General features: G+C 43.6%; 1 protein-coding gene across 3 annotated transcripts in view; it reads left to right on the top strand.

Moving 5' to 3' along the window:
• The window catches only part of Glt8d2 (glycosyltransferase 8 domain containing 2), a 32,595-nt gene that overhangs the window by 10,032 nt on the left and 4,883 nt on the right, over positions 1-17,680 (top strand). For all 3 annotated transcript variants that reach the window (XM_021174967.3, XM_021174966.3, XM_085843056.1), the window contains 6 exons: positions 1,586-1,629; positions 3,294-3,386; positions 8,813-8,984; positions 11,419-11,536; positions 12,905-12,989; positions 14,176-14,288. In XM_021174967.3, coding sequence (XP_021030626.2) covers positions 1,586-1,629; positions 3,294-3,386; positions 8,813-8,984; positions 11,419-11,536; positions 12,905-12,989; positions 14,176-14,288 — 625 coding nt within the window. The remainder of the gene's footprint in view (positions 1-1,585; positions 1,630-3,293; positions 3,387-8,812; positions 8,985-11,418; positions 11,537-12,904; positions 12,990-14,175; positions 14,289-17,680) is intronic.

Below are 17,680 nucleotides of genomic sequence, written 5' to 3'. Positions count from 1 at the left end.
AAAGGAAATAATTTCTCTCTTAAGTTGCTTTTATCACTGAAAGATATTTTTTTTTTAATAGCAACAAGAAACTAAGACAAGAGCTGGAGAGATGGCTCGGCGGTTAAGAGCACAGACTGCTCTTTCAGAGGTCCTGAGTTCAATTCCCAGCAACCACATGGTGGCTCACAGCCATCTGTAATAGGATCAGATGCTTTCTTCTGGGGTGTCTGAAGACAGCTACAGTGTAACCATATACATAAAATAAATCTTTAGGGCTGGAGAGATGGCTCAGCCGTTAAAGGTTAGGCTCACAACCAAAGATATAAGAGTTCAGTTCCTAGCACCCATGACTGTCTCTCTAGTCACACACAAAAAAAGAAACTAAGACAACATTTAAGAAATATACAACCACTCTGGAAATCAGTCTGGCGGTTCCTCAGAAAATTGGACATAGTACTACCGGAGGATCCAGCAATACCTCTCCTGGGCATATATCCAGAAGATGTCCCAACCGGTAAAAAGGACACATGCTCCACTATGTTCATAGCAGCCCTATTTATAATAGCCAGAAGCTGGAAAGAACCCAGATGTCCCTCAACAGAGGAATGGATACAGAAATTATGGTACATTTACACAATGGAGTACTACTCAGCTATTAAAAAGAATGAATTTATGAAATTCCTAGCCAAATGGATGGACCTGGAGGGCATCATCTTGAGTGAAGTAACACAATCACAAAAGAACTCACACAATATGTATTCATTGATAAGTGGATATTAGCCCAAAACTTAGGATACCCAAGATATAAGATACAATTTGCTAAACGCATGAAACTCAAGAAGAATGAAGACCAAAGTGTGGACACTGTGCACCTTCTTAGAATTGGGAACAAAACACCCAGGGAAGGAGTTACAGAGACAAAGTTCGTAGCTGTGATGAAAGGATGGACCATTTAGAGACTGCCGTATCCAGGGATCCATCCCATAATCAGCTTCTAAACGCTGACACCATTGCATACACTAGCAAGATTTTGCTGAAAGGACCCAAATATAGCTGTCTCTTGTGAGACGATGCCGGGGCCTAGCAAACACAGGAGTGGATGTTCACAGTCAGCTATTGGATGTATCACAGGGCTCCCTATGGAGAAGCTAGAGAAAGTACCCAAGGAGCTAAAGGGATCTGCAACCCTATTGTTGGAACAACATGATGTACTAACCAGAACCCTGGAACTCTTGTCTCTAGCTGCATATGTATCAAAAGATGGCCTAGTCGGCCATCAATGGAAAGAGAGGCCCATTGGACTTGCAAACTTTATATGCCCCAATATAGGGGAATGCCAGGGCCAAAAGAATGGGAATGGGTGGATAGGGAAGTGGGGGGCGCTATGGGGGACTTTTGGGATAGCATTGGAAATGTAATTGAGGAAAATATGTAATAAAAATATTAAAAATCAAAAAAAAAGAAATATTTATTTTCTTATCAAAATTGGAGATCCAAACCAGTAATGACTGATCCACACTTACCACATACCAGATTTCCAGAGGAGATGCAGTTTTTAATGCATTGATTTGTTTTGAATGACTTTTTACTCTTCAATCCATAGGTCCTTGTCACCCAGGTGGATGCACATGGCTTTTCTACGGAAAGGTAAGAATTGAACTTAAGAATTACTATGAAGAAAGATGTTTTGGAGCAGTGTTTTGATGATGCTTGCTATGTGTGCGTGTGAGTGTGTATGTGTGTATTTTTGTGAATGTGTATGTGTATGAGTATGTATGTATATATATATGTATGTGTGTATGTATATGAGTATGTATGTATGTGTGTATGAATATTTATGTATGTGTATAGGTGTGTATACATGTGTATATATATGAGTGTGTGTATGTGAGTGTATATGTATGTTTGTTTGTGTGTGTGTGCTTTTCATAGGTCATTTCCTAAGTGATCATTTGTCACTTGAAGATGATTCCTGTGGGATTTTGCTGAGATTTTGGTTAGAAATGGACTTACCATTTTGGTGGTAAATCCATTTCATATATTTTCATGGATCATATATTTTTTTAAAACCTGTGATTACAATTATTTTCTCACTCTAAATAAGTATTTGCATCCATGTCTAAGCATTTGTAAAGGTCTATTTTTATTTGTTTGTTTGTTTATTGGTTTTAGGTTTTTTTACAAATACAAACCTAAAAGCCTGAGAGTCAAAAAAATAAACTAACATAAGCCAATAATTATCATAATTATCTTTAGAGAAATAGTTTAACTTTTTATTATTTTTATTGGCATCAGAGATGCCCATAGAGGCTCAGGGAAGTTAGGTAACCTGTCTAAGTTTGCAGAGGTAGGCGGTGAGAATGAGGTTGGAATCTGACCTCATATCCCAACTCCTTCCCTTCCCCACAAGAGTTACAATGTAGCTCAGGCTGGCTAGGACTCACTCTGATCCTCTGCCTTTGCCTGGTGAGTGGGGCCCCACAGGCCTGGGTCACATATCTGACTCTCCCAGAGTGTCCCTCACTTCACACTCACGCCTACCCTATGGCAAAGTCACATCTCCCAGTTTTTTGACATTTGTGTACTTTCTGTGTTCCACATTACTGTAAAGGTCTTCTTTTAGTTCACGTGTGTTTAATATTCATAAGCATGTTTTGTAATAGAAAGTTTCTATCCTTTCTGTAAATGGAAAAAAATATCTACCTCCTGCCACAAAAAGAAGATGATTTGTAAAGTGCATTTGATTAGAAGAATGTTCAGTTTTGAGTAGCTTGTGTTGCGTGGCTGCAACGCTGAGATCAGAGACTGGCTTTTTCACACATGATTTGAATATTGCTTAACTCTGTGAACACAAATGTCCCCAGTCATTTTACCAACAGCCAGGAATGTGTGTTTTGTACTCAAAAACTGCTGCACTGCATCATCCCAAAAGCAAGCATCATAAGCGTGGACGGGAGGGAGGCGGAGACCTAGAAGCATTGTGACCCTTACCTGGAGCCAGGATTCGAGGCACATCCTCGACTGGCATTTGGATTAACAGTAGCTCACAGAAGGCATTCTAGAAATGATGCTGTTTACAAGATGGATGAAATATTCATGCAAGGCAACTTCCTGGGGTGACGGAGTTTGAGGCCTCAGCCATCACACTGCCTTGGTTAGCTCTGGGTCCTCCTCACACTCTGAGGAGCCCGACCACAGTGCACCAGGTAGATGCATTACTACAGACTGCCCCATGTCCTCTGTCTGGCTGTCCACACTGCCATTCGGGACTCCCCCTCCTGTGCTTTGATATGCTTCCCCCTTCATTTCAGTCAATCAAGTGTTGCTGTTTCTTCTGGTCCTGACTCTCTGTGGGATTCTGTACAAGAAAGTTCGTAAGGGAGCCGTGCTTAAGGACAAAGCAGGTGAGCAAGTGTGGCGTCTGTTAAGACAAGACCCTAAGAAGGTGGTTTTTATGGTTTCCATTGGGTTCACAGACTGGGTTCAGTGGCAAATGACAATGTGGTTAACTCCTAAGAGCCAGCCTATAGACTATGTTCCCTAGGGCAGCAATTGGGTTATGCTATGTAATGATTGGTAATGTTCAAACCATAGCACATGTAAAAGTCACATAGAGGGCCTGTTAGAACACACCTGGGTTGAATGTGTTACACACACTTGTGATCCCAGCACCTGGAGGTTGAGGCAGGGGGATTGTGAGTTTGAGGTTAGCCTGTGCTACATGGTGAGTTATGAACCTGTCTGAGTTACAAAGTGAGACCCTGTCTTAAATGAACAGGGCAAAACCTCATCAGGCGATACTATGGGGGGGGGGGCATCACAGACGGTGTGAGCCTGGGGATCAGCGTTTCTCATCCACCCCGAGTTCATGTCCAGACTCTAGGTTTGGGGCCCTGTCCTGAAGGACTGCTGAGCCTCTCCACATTTTGCTGATGAGAACTGCTCCTTCCCTCCTCTTACTGATCCAGTCTTTTAGTACAAAAATAGCTCCCAACAGCTCAACATAAAAACTCCCCTTCAGAGGGCTGGGGAGAGGCTCAGTGGTGAAGAGAGTGGTTGCTCTTGCAGAAGACAGACTGGTTCCCAGCACCTAGGGCAAGCTCACAGCAAGCAGCTCACAGTGGTTCTCATATTTCCAATAAGCTTACATCAGCAGACCACCTATAGCTCCCACTGCAAGGGAGCTGATGGCTTCCTGGCATCCACCAGCACCTGCATCCCTGTGTGTGCACATTTACACAGACAGACAGACACACATGTAGACATGCAGACACAGATACACACACACAAGCAGACACTCAGGTAGACATACACACACACACACATGACCTTTAGCTGACCCTATGGCCTCATCCTGGGTGAATGCAGTGAGATAGTACCCTTACTAACCCAATTTATACACGAAAATCAACCCTACAAAAATGAAAAACTGTTAGCATGTTGTTTACCTTTTAAATTAACTTTCATATTAGTCCAAGAGATACCTTCTAATTATGGAAACTATAGAAAAATATTACCTATAGATGTTCTGCCACCAGCAAAGTAGTTAATATTTTAGTGTGTTGGATGTTTTCATCACAGTTTTTCTTTAACTTTTTAAAATTAATAATAAAATAATTAAAATTAATAATATTTTCCTTAATTTTTAAATTAAATTTAATTTTTTTGAAAGAATACATTACACATCCCAGGCTGGCCTCGGACTTGCTATTTCTCTGATCATGGCTCTGAACTCTTGATCCTTCTGCCTTCATCTCTCAAGCACTAATTAGGCTTATAAGTTTGTGCCACAAAAGTCTGGTTCACATTTCTGTTTTTAAAGCCAAATACCTGGCTAGAGAGGCGGCTCAGTGGTTAAGAGCACTGGCTGCTTTTCCAGAGGACCTCGGTTCAATTCCCAGCAACCACAAGACAGCTCACAATTGTCTGTAAATTCAGTTCCAGGGGATCCAACATCCTCACATAGACATACATGTGGGCAAAACACCAATGCACATAAAATAAAAATAAGTAAATCATTAAAGCCAAATACCTAGGACCTAGAAACACTAGTGAGCAAAACTGTCTCTGTTCTTACAAAGGCAGTGTTTTTATCTGGTTACACATTAAATTATACATACATCATTTAAAATAATTTAAAATATGTGTGTTGTTGATCAAGAGTGTCTGGAGGGAGCTGGAGAGATGGCTCAGTGGTTAAGAGCACTGACTGCTCTTCCAGAGGTCCTGAGTTCAAATCCCAGCAACCACATGGTGGCTCACACCCATCTATAATGGGATCTGATGCCCTCTTCTGGTGTGTCTGAAGAGAGGAACAGTGTGCTCACATACATAAAGTAAATGAATCTTTTTTTAAAAAAGTGTCTGGGGCTGGAGAGATGGCTCAGCGATTAAGAGCACTAACTGCTCTTCCAGAGGTCCTGAGTTCAATTCCCAGCAACCACATGGTGGCTCACAACCATCTGTAAAGTGATATCAGATGCCCTCTTCTGTTATGTCTGAATGCAGCTACAATGTACTTATATACATAAAATAAATAAATAATTCTTTAAAAAAAAATACAGAGTTGACAAGGAGAGATCCCTATATATGCTAAATGGAGAAACAAGTACGATTGAATTTTGGTTTTAAAATCCTGTATACCTGGGGGCTAGAGAGAAGGCTCAGTGGGTAAGAGTGCTTGCTCTGTGTCTTCGTTACCGTCTATTGCTGTAAGGAGACATCATAAGCAGAGAACCTTTTGAGAAGAATCATTCAGTTGAGGGTTTGTTTACCGTTTCAGAGGCTTAGTTCATGATCATCATGGTGGGATCACACGGCAGGCAGCTTGGCACTGGAGCTGGAGCCGAGTGCTTACATTTTAGTCTCCTAATGGAGGCAGAGAGAGACTGTGCCTGGTGGAGCTGTGGTGCAGATGGGCGTTCCAACCCTCAAAACCTAGCCCCAGCGACACGCCTCCTCCAATAAGGCTACACCATCTAACCCTTCCTAAACAGTCTGCCAACTGGAAACCAAACACTCAAATATACAAGCCTATGGGGCCATTCTCGTTCAAGACACCACACTTTGCAAGCTTGAGAACCCAATTTCGCCTCCCCAGCAGCCATATAAAAAGCCAAATGTGGCTATGGGTACCTGTAACCCAAGTGTTGAAGGGGCAGAGACAGGTGGCGCCCAAGAGCTCTCTGCCCAGCAAGCCTAGCCAAAATGGCAAGCCTTCAGTTCAGGGAGAGACCCTGCCCCCAAACAGTTACTTGGAGAGATGTAGAGGAAGACACTGGACACTCTGTTCTGGCCTGTGCATGCATGTAGGAATACATAAACTCCCATGTTCACACACACAAAATAGTTAAGCTTTCCTAGATCCTTTTCTGTTTTGGCTGGAAGTTTCCCACAAAAAGCTTTATTTGTTTTTATTACTTAAACATCATTCATTTAGCCAGACATAGAGGTGCGAACTTTTAATCCTAGCACTCAGGAGTCAGAGACTGACAGATTTCTGTTCCAGGCTTTACCCATGCCTTTCCACTCTCCTATCTTCCTGTCTCTACAAACATCCAGGAGGGCTCTGGACTCTAGGGCCACTCCGTGCCGCAGCTCAGCTCTTCACAGCAGATTTTCACCACGCACTTCCAGGGAGCCAGGCTCGGTGGAGTGACTCAACAAGCTCACAGTCTGATAGAAAACCAGGCACAAAAATAGGCTCTGCATTTGCAGAAATAGGGATAACCGACGAAGGCATCCATTGTGGTGCCGGTCCTTAGGACAGAAGCGGAGGATAGAGACAAGTACTCTACCGTCTTCGCCCTCGTGGTGCTCCCCAATAGGAATGGACAAATGAACAGTGTGGCTAACGAACCCAGCCACAGCAGGCACCCAGAACCCTGTACGTGTTGGGAAATTGTCGCAGACTTCCTGCGCGGTGGATGTCTGTACGCAGCTGGGATGGATACCTGAGAGTTAACCACGAAGAGCAGAGAGTGATTCCAGACAGCAGGAACAGCACGTGTACAGGCAGATAAGAGAGCGTGCGCCACCTGGTGTTGAGGAAATCACGAGGATTTTGGAATTGCTGAAGAACTGTGATCCGCACAGCCAAGCCTGTATGTCAGTTAGATCACCTCACGTGGCCGCATGGTGACAGCTTGCTCTAGAGGAACAATCCGTAAACAAGTCGGGTTTTGTTTTGCTTTTTAAAACTGCATGCAGTGAACTCACAATTTGAAAAGTGGGAGCAAGACGATCAGAAACTCAAGGCTGGCCTGGGCTGCATGATATGCTGTGCCCAAAACATTATTTTCTTTATAAAAAAAATAATTCGTGGTCACTTAGTGAATTTGAAAAAAAAAAGGAAACGCAAACAAAATTAAAATCACTTATATTTTCTTTTCTTTTTTTAAAGATTTATTTATATGAGCATATTGTCTCTGTCTTTGGACATACCAGAAGAGGACATCAGACTCCATTACAGATGGTAGTGAGCCACCATGTGGCTGCTGGGAATTGAACTCAGGACCTCTGGGAGAGCAGTCAGTGTTCCTAACCGCTGAGCCATCTCTCTAGCCTTTATATTTTCACAAATAGACACAGATAAACTTGTGGCTATGTATGTGTCATATTGGGCTCAAATACCAGAAAGCATGTATGTATGTATGTATGTATGTATGTATTCTGCAGGGCCTCACTATGCAGCCCTGGCTGGCCTGGAACTCATTTATTCAGCCCAAGCTGGCCTCAAACTCCAGAGGTCTACCTACTTCTGCCTCCACATGTACCCAGCACACCCAGCTAAGAATTTTATATCATTCCCCTTCAAAGTATATTATGAGATTCTCTCAAGTAAGGAACTAGATCATGAAAAAAAAAATTCTACTAGGAGAAACAGAAGTAGATAGAAAAAAAACCCAAAAAGAAACAGAGAGGCCATTTACAAAATATACCTAGTAATGTGTTTCAGTAAGTGTTTATTGAATTACATATCAGCTACAGCTACCTTGGACTTAAGTGAGAGAAGTATTACAAAACTGTCTGCAAAGAGAGGTCAAACATAATAACAATCAGGTGTCCATAGCCTGGTTACTATTCTTCACAACGTAGGTTGCATTCTGGCGCTGAAATATCACTTGGTAGTGACAGGGGTTTTGTCTGTTCTGATGCTAAAGGATGGTCAGTTATTTGTTGTAAGCACTGGTCACGCCCTTTCGTTAGTTCCTTCTCTTGCTGTTAACATTTGGGAAACTTGACTAAGGAATGGAGAGCAACAGAAAAACCATAGCAGTACAGCAGACAAGTTCTGACTTGGGGAGTTAAGAGCTGCTGGGCCTGTGAAGCTCTGCCCTTTCTTGTGTGTTTGCCCTGTATGTGTGTGATGCTGTGGACTGGCTTCTGAACAAGAGTCCTGAAATAATAGGGACGCAGAAGTTCACCCTGTCTTCCCATGAGAACCTGACCCGCGGATCCCACAGCCCTTCAGACCAAAATCACGCGCACACTACGGTTCTGATGTTCTAGGTATCACCAGTCTAAGAAGGCTCTCTGCCTCTTAGTATCTCATCAGCATTCCAGCGGAAGGAGGAAGGCATTTAGCATTAGTCTGACCTGCAGATTCTGTAGGTGCACGAATAAGTTAAAAGAACATCCCATTTGTCCAACTTGATCACATTTTGCAGCAAGGGAATCTTGGGGAAAAAAGTTTTGGTGGTTGGCATAGGGAAGGAGGAGAGACTGCCTGTGAGGGCAACAGTCTTCCCCTGCACTGTGGACTAGGAGTTAGAAACTGCTCTCCTGGGAAGTTCCTTGTGCTCTGAGTCATTGGTTTCAATCATTCCAGATGTTGATTCCGAGTCCCCTGAGGACATGGAAGAGGAGATTCCAGTGGTGATCTGTGCAGCAGCAGGGAGAATGGGTGCAGCCATGGCAGCCATCAACAGCATTTACAGCAACACCGATGCTAACCTTGTGTTCTACGTAGTGGGGCTACGGAGCACTCTGCCTCGAATACGGTAGTTTCTATAATATGCTTTTTGAAGGCTCTATTTTCTTCTAATCTTTTTTCTTTAGATAGCCATCCCTCCTCCTCTTCCTCTTCCTCCACTTCCTTTTCTCTTCTTCCTTCCTCCTCTTCTTGTTCTTGTTCCTCCTCCTCCTCCTCCTCTTCTTCCTCTATTTTCTTTCTTTTAAAAAATTCTTTTATGAATACACTGTAGCTGCTTTCTAACACACCAGAAGAGAGAACATTAGATCCCATTATAGATCGATATGAACCACTATGTGTTTGCTGGGAATTGAACTCAGAACCCCTGGAAGAGCAGTCAGAGCCATCTTTCTAGCACCCCCTCTATTTTCTTAATGGATTGTTATTATTTCTTAAGCATCCTCACTAACTGTATTTTGGGGAGAGGTGCTAGAGACTTAATCCACGTTTCCACAAAGATTAAGCACATGCTCTCCCATCGAACCAAGCATGACCTGTGATGTTTGAACTACAAACTTACAGTAATTAAAATTTGTAGATCATATTATAATTTGGAGCTTGTTTTTCCTATAACATGTCATACTAAAAAATGAATAGGAGTTAGAGTAAAAAGAAAACAACTGAAAAATCAAAATTTAAATGTGTTTTAGAAATACAGGATAACTGTGTGATCTTGGTCTGGACAGTACCTCCCTGAGCCCAGGAATTAGGGGTGGAAAAAAAAAGCTGACAGACTTGCCAGTGTAACCCAAGAACTTCTGGATAATGAAGAACAGCAAATGGAATTAGCTCTAAAATAGATTAGTAAGAAGAATGGCTTATAATGAATAACTGTTGCAAACATTTTTTAAAATGTAAGCCTCGTAGGAAAATGAATATAAATATGAATGGACACTAAGGTCCAGGATTCCATCCACAGCTCTGTAAAAATAGCACAACCAAGAGCTAGCATCTGTACTCCTGAACTCGAGAAGCTGGGGAAGAAAGGTTGCAAATTCGAGAGCAGACTAGGCTTCGTGGTGAGACCTTACCCCAAATAAACAAACTAGTCAAATAACCAACCAACTAACTGGCCAAATAACTAACCAGCCAACTAACTAACCAGCTGTCAAGGTTTGTATATTCTTGGACCAGGGAGTGGCCTCATTTGTAGTGACCTTGTTGGAATAGGTGTGACCTGGTTGGAGTAGGTGTGTTACTATGGGTGTGGGCATAAGATCCTCACCCTAGTTGCCTGGAAGTCAGTCTTCCACTAGCAGCCTTTGGATGAAGATGTAGAACTCTCAGCTCTGCCTGCGCCATGACAGCCTGGATGCTGCCATGCTCCCAACTTGATGGTAATGGACTGAACCTCTGAACCTGTAAGCCAGCCCCAGTTAAATGTTGTTTTTTATAAGACTTGCCTTGGTCATGGTGTTTGTTCACAGCAGTAAAACCCTAACTAAGACACCAGCCAACTAATCAACCAGCCAACTAATCAACCAACCAACTAATCAACCAGCCAACTAATCAACCAGCCAACTAATCAACCAGCCAACTAATCAACCAGCCAACTAATCAACCAACCAGTCAAAAGAGAATAGATCACACATTCATAGCAATACCGTCAACAAAGTGGGTGTCTTTAGTTCTAGCTGCTTTCTCCTCCCCCAGTGTTTAAATATTTTGAAACCTGTTCTCATTGAGCCAAAACATAAAAGCAGAAGGTATGAACCCACAGTCCATCTCTGTAGATAGCCACAAGCAAACATACTTCTGTGGCAATTACCATATTCCCCCAAGCAATAGCAAGAGCTCTGCCACCAAGCTACCTACCCCTAGCCCTTTCCTGCCAATTTGCAATCAGCTGCAAATGTTGCCATCTGTGGCTTGAGTGGCCCGCCAACTTTGTTTGGAGACGATTTCTACCAGGAATGTCATAATGAATCAGATGAAAGATAGACACCCTGTGAGACTGAGTGCTGAAGGGGAGAGGGTGCTGGAGGAAGAAAGACAGGCTGAAGTGGGGAGGAGGAGGGGTGAGAGACAGAGGGGGAGGGAATGGAAGACTGTCAGAGGCTGGGCACACACACACACACACACACACACACACACCCCTGCCACAGCATCTCAGCAGTAGCATGTGGCAGTTGGTCTGGTGAGTGCAGCTGCTACTTGCCGAGAAAGGACCCCATCTTGTTGCTCTAGTTTCCTGTGGATTTTTGGATGTAGGACTCAACTCAGTTATTACTACCTTGTTCATTTCCTTTGCAGAATGAGTTATAAGATTGAGGGTGGGGGGAAGGAGATATTGGAAGTGAGGCCAGATGGCGAAGCAATCAGAAGGCTTTATAACGTGGAAACGATGCCTACATATACTTAACTGTAACTTTCCAGGAGCAGACGAGCCCCGGGAAGGATATGCAGATTAAATTCAGGAAAGATTTGAAACGTGTACCTGAAGTTTTCTGTTATCTCTTTAGAAAATGGATTGAACATTCTAAACTGAGAGAAATAAACTTCAAGATTGTGGAGTTCAATCCTATAGTCCTCAAGGGGAAGATTAGACCAGACTCATCGAGGCCTGAGCTGCTCCAGCCTGTGAGTATACAAGTCACGCACACAGTGGGGACAGCAGGTACAGTCCTGCATCCACATTCCCTGTAGAGCTCTAGCCATCTGATGTGCACATAGGATATTTCAGTCCCAAGTGTGCTAGATCTCCACGAAGCTCTGCTTATTTTTAACTCAGCAGCCACCTGCTCCAGGAAGGCTCTAAGAGGGTTTATATAAGCATAATGAAGCTACTGAAAAGAATTGAGGCATAAAAATGGAGACTACGTATGTGTGCATGAAGGAGGGCTACAGTTGGGAGCTGGAGGTAGGCGGAGTGGTGAGGTCAGCAAAATCATCCAAAACACCTCTGCTCTTGTAACTTCTCTGCTTAATCATTGGTTAGCTCTGATTCTTCCGGAAGCCAAGAAAAAGCCAGCAGCATGACAGCTATGTGCCTTGGTGTTGGCCACAACATGTTTGAGGAGAAGCCAGTCCTTTTCCTAGTGCTGGGGGTCATTTTTCTTGCAAGAGTGCCCACACATATGAAGTGTCCTTCATAAAGAACAGTTGTGTGTGTGCTATATGCTTATGTGTCAGTGAGCCCAAGCAAGCCTTTCTCCAGTGTCCCCCTAGTTCCTCACCCCTCCTTCCAGTCCCAACTTGTCATCCCCAGCACTGGGGGTTCAGATAAGTGTGCTTCACTCATCTTTTCATGTAGGTACTGGGGATTCGAACTCAGTTCCTCATGTTTACCCGCTGAACCATCTTTCCAGTCCAAGAGCAGCTGCTGATGGCAATTTTGTAGAGACTAGCCACCTGCTTTATGCAGCTTATTTAAATCCTTCCTTTCTAATTAGCTTCTAAAGCCTCTGTCTGTGACACCACTCTTCCCTAACCTCAGTCACTTACTGTCAGTTGCTTATGATAATTGAACACCACTAATGAAAACCCTACAAACTCGTGTTGCTCTGACTGTTTTCTGGAGCAAGAAGTTAAAGTCTGGGCTTGTTGCTGGTGTGTGTGTGTGTGTGTGTGTGTGTGTGTGTGTGTGTGTGAATATTAAAGCTATGAGTTATCTAACTGATGGAAGGTAGAGAAAGCTGGAAGTCTGTACCCTAAAAGACTGACTAGGGAGTTATGGGGACTCGCACTGAAGCTGTCCCTGAATGGGATGTGGGCACTGCTTCAGTGAGTGAGGGTCTGGATGAAGGAGAGATTCTCTGGGCAGCCTGGTTTCATCCCCTGAGACTAGAGGATCAGGTACTAAGAAGCCACCTGAGGCTTTGCTTTATTTAGCCTGTTTTATACCATTCCACTCATGGGGCTAAACAGGCACGGTCAAAGCTTATTTGCAAGTGCGGTGTAACCTACAGCGATGTGCCCTTTCCTACCACGGTCTCTCTGTCTTCGCAGCTGAACTTTGTTCGGTTTTATCTCCCTCTGCTTGTCCACCAGCATGAGAAAGTCATCTATTTGGACGATGATGTTATTGTACAAGGTATGCTCACTGACTGCAGACAACCATGGAAGGGCACAGCTGCCAAACAGAACGACTTATCTTTTCTCTTCATTTCCCATGTAACTAGCTACCTAGTGACTTCAAACACTTTATATAAAGCGAATACAGCATTGTTGTAAAACTAAGTATATTTTGAGGTTGGGCAGTGGTGGTGTTCGGGAGGCAGGGGCAGATGGATCTTTGAGTTCAAGTCCAGTCAGTCTGGCTACAGAGCGAGTTCCAGGACATTTAGGGCTACACAGAGAAACCCTACCTTAAAACCAAAGACCAAAACAAAACAAAACCAACCAACCAACCAACCAACCAAACAAACAAACAAAAAGCTGGGCATATTTTGAAAGCAGGGTTTGATATTTCCCTGGATAAACCAGTGGCTTCTGAAGGCCCCTCTCTGATTGCCAAGTCTGCAGTAACTTCCTTGGTAACATCTCTGCATTCCTAAAACATACAGAGATAAGGCGTCACTGAGAGCACTTGGTTGCGTGTGTGTGTGTGTGTGTGTGTGTGTGTGTGTGGTGTTCTCATCCATATGCAAATAGCATAAGCATTCAGAGGCTACACAGCAACAGACCTGATCAACACCCATCTGAATGTTTCAAGTGGCTCCCTCGATAGACTTGAGTGAGCTGGTTTTTGCTTTTTTTTTTTTTTTTTTTGGCAAGGTTTCTCTGTGTAACCCTGGTTGTTCTGGAACTCTTGTTTTTGTTTTTTCAAGGGTTTCTCTGTGTAGTCTTGTTTGTCCTGGAACTCACTCTGTAGATCAGGCTGGCCTTGAACTCATAAATCTGCCTGCCTCTGCCTCCCAAGTGCTTGGATTAAAGGTGTGTGCACCACTGCCCAGCTCCTTTTTTTTTTTTTTTAAATGGTTTATTTAACTTTATTTTATGTGCACTGGTATGAAGATGTCAGATCCCTTGGAACTGGAGGTACAGACAGTTGTGAGCTGCCATGTGGGTGCTGGGAATTGAACCCAGGTCCTCTGGAAGAGCAGACAGTACTCTTAAACCACTGAGCCATCTCTCCAGCTGAAATGTTCTTAAGAACACTGCCATGCCATGGGAAAACAGGAGCCTTGCACCTTTGCTCTACAAAGTTAGGAATTAAGGGATGGTTCTGTCTAGTCCTGAGATACTTGTGTTCTATTTGCTGATACTTGCAAATGCAGGCGATATCCAGGAACTGTATGACACCACCTTGGCTCTGGGCCATGCAGCGGCCTTCTCAGGCGACTGTGACTTACCCTCTGCTCAAGACATCCACCGACTTGTGGGACTACAGGTAAGCATGCCATCATAGAATCATACTTTTATCCTTTTTCTCTCGCCTTTTGTCCAAATTATTATGATTCACCCATCCAAAGCCAGTGGGAACTACCAGGAGATGGGGACGGTGTAGGGGGTTCCATTTTCCCACCCTCTCAGGAAAATTTCTGTAATCCCGTGGAGTCTCACTTTTCTAATCTGCAGCATGGCACAGACGCTGCCTACTCTCCTGTGTTTGTGAGATACAATGGGATGCTGTGAGATGTCCAATGTGTAGAGAATGCTCTAAAGCGGGTAGCTGTAACATTACTCATCACCACAGGCTGGGAGGGATTTGGTTCCCAGTACATTGAGACTCACATCTTTATGTAACTCCAGTTCCAGGGGACCCAATGCTCTCTTCTGGCTTCCTTGGGCACCAGGCACACACACAGTACATATACACACATGCAGGCAAAACACTCATGCATGCATGCATGCAGGATAAAATGAAATTGTTCTAAAAGGGGGAATAAGTAGCACTTTGTGGGCAGCAATGGGAAGATCACACTAGGTTCTGAAGCTAGCTGGTGTCAGTAGGTATTCTGAAGTTGGGACAACAGGATTTATCCACAGATTTGGATGGGGAGGAGCTAAGGATGGCCTAATAATTGTGCTTCTGCTTAAATAACAAGGATACAGATGCTACCTACTGAACCAGGATTGGCAGGGAGCCAACTTTAAGATAGGACTCCATACAATCTGCCTGTTGGAGCTGCTTATTTTTTATTGACTATTTTCTTTGTTTACATTTCAAATGTTTCCCCATTTCCAGGTCTCCCCTTAGGAAACCCCCACCACATCCCCCCTGCCCCCTGCTTCTATGAGGGTGCTCAGCCACCCACCCACCCACTCCTGTCTTTCTGCCCTGGCATTCCTCTACACTGGGACATTGAACACCCTCAGGCCCAAGGACCTCTCCTCCCACTGATGTCCAACAAGGCCATCCTCTGCCACATACTTGGCCAAAGCCACGGGTCCCTCCATGTGTACTCTTTGGTTGGTGGTCCAGTCCCTAGGAGCTCTGGGGGATCTGGCTGGTTGACACTGTTGCTCCCTCCATAGGGCTGCAAACCTCCTCAGCTCTTTCAGTCCCTTCTCCAACTCCTCCATCAGGGACCCTGCGCTCAGTTCAATGGTTGGTTATGCGTTTCCACTTCTGTATTTATCAGGCTCTGGCAGAGCCTCTCAGGAGACAGCCATATCAAGTTCATGTCAGCTAGCACCTCCCCAGCAACCTCCTCGGCATCCACAACAGCGTCCTTTAGTGACTGTATCTGGGATGGATCCCCAGGTGCGGCAGACTCGGGATGGCCTTTCCTTCAGTTTCTGCTCCACATTTTGTCTCCATATTTCCTCTTGTGAATATTTTTCCCACCCTTCTAAGAAGCAGTGAAGCACACTCACACTTTGGTCTTCCTTCTTGTTGGACTTCATATGGTCTGTGAATTGTATCTTGAGTATTCCAAACTTTTGGGCTAATATCCACTTATCAGTGAGTATATACCATGTGTGTTATTTTGTGACTGAGTTACCTCACTCAGGATATTTTCAAGTTCCATCCCTTTGCCTAAGAATTTCATGAATTCATTGTTTTTAATAGGTGAGTAGTATTCCATTGTGTAAATATAACAAATTTCCTGTATCTATTCCTCTGTTGAGGGACATCTGGTTTGTTTCCAGCTTCTAGCTATTATAAATATGGCTGCTATAAACAAAGTGGTCCATATGTCCTTATTTCATGTTGGAGCATCTTCTGGGTACATGCCCAGGAGTGGTATAGCTTGGTCCTCAGGTAGTACTATGTCCAATTTTCTGAGGAACCGCAGGCTGATTTCCAGAGTGGTTTTACCAGCCTACAATCCCACCAACAATGGAGGAGTTCCTCTTTCTCCACATCCTCGCCAGCATCTGCTGTCACCTGAGTTTTTGATCTTAGCCATGCTGTCTGATGTGAGGTAGAATCTTTGTTGTTTTGATTTGCATCTTCCTGATGACTAAGGATGTTGAACATCTCTTTAGGTGTTTCTCGGCTATTTGAGTTTCCTCAGTTGAGAATTCTGTTTAGCTCTGTTCCCCATTTTCTTTTCTTTCCTTCTTTCCTTCTTTTCTTCTTTCCTTCCTTCCTTCCTTCCTTCCTTCCTTCCTTCCTTCCTTCCTTCCTTCCTTCCTTCCTCCCTCCCTCCCTCCCTCCCTCCCTCCCTCCCTCCCTTCCTTCCTTCATTCTTTTCTTTCTTTTCTTTTCTTTTCTTTTCTTTCTTTCTTTCTTTCTTTCTTTCTTTCTTTCTTTCTTTCTTTCTTTCTTTCTTTCTTTCTTTCTTTCTTTCTTTGACACAGGGTTTCTCTGTATGCTCTGGCTGTCCTGGAACTCACTCTAGACCAGGCTGCCTCAAACTCAGAAATCCACCTGCCTCTGCCTCCCAAGTGCTGGGATTAAAGGCATGCGTCACCACTGCCCAGCTATTTCCTATTTTTCAATAGGGTTATTGGGTTCTTTGGAGTCTAACTTCTTGAGTTCTTTGTATATATTGGATATTAGCCCTCTATCAGATGTAGGATTGGTAAAGATTTTTTTCCCAATCTGTTGGTTGCCGTTTTTTCCTATTGACAACGTCCTTTGTCTCACAGAAGCTTTGCAATTTTATGAGGTCTCATTTGTCAATTCTTGATCTTAGAACATAAGCCATTGATGTTCTGTTCAGGAACGTTCCCCCTGTGCCCATGCGTTCTAGACTTTTCCCCACTGTCTCTTCTGTTAGGTTCAGTGTATCTGGTTTTATGTGGAGGTCCTTGATCCACTTGAACTTGAGCTTTGTACAGGGAGGTAAGAATGGGTCAATTTGCATTCTTCTACATGTTGACTGCCAGTTGTGCCAGCACTGTTTGTTGAAAATGCTGTCTTTTTTCCACTGGATGATTTTAGCTCCTTTGTCAAAGATCAAGTGACCATAGGTGTGTGGGTTCATTTCTGGGTCTTCAATTCTATATCATTGTTCTACTTGCTTGTCACTGAACCAATACCAAGCAGTTTTTACCACAATTGCTCTGTAGTACAGCTTAAGGTCAGGCATGGTGATTTCCCCAGAAGTTCTTTTATTGTTGAGAATAGTTTTCACTATCTTGGGTTTTTTTGTTTGTTTGTTTTGTTTTTGTTTTTTGTTATTCCAAATGAATTTGAGAATTGCTCTAACTCTATGATTGCATTGAATCTGTAGATTGCTTTTTGGCAAGACGGCCATTTTTACTATATTAATCCTGCCAATCCATAAATGTGGGAGATCTTTCCATCTTCTGAGATCTTCTTTGATTTCTTTCTTCAGAGACTTGACATTCTTGTCGTACAGGTCTTTCACTTGTTTGGTTAGAGTC

Source organism: Mus caroli, unplaced genomic scaffold (genome assembly GCF_978045245.1).
Source record: "Mus caroli unplaced genomic scaffold, Mus_caroli_1 scaffold_9, whole genome shotgun sequence".
In the NCBI taxonomy this organism is placed as follows: Eukaryota; Metazoa; Chordata; class Mammalia; order Rodentia; family Muridae; genus Mus; species Mus caroli.
Note: the sequence above shows the minus strand (reverse complement) of the source record. Positions and strands in the feature narration are given on the sequence as shown.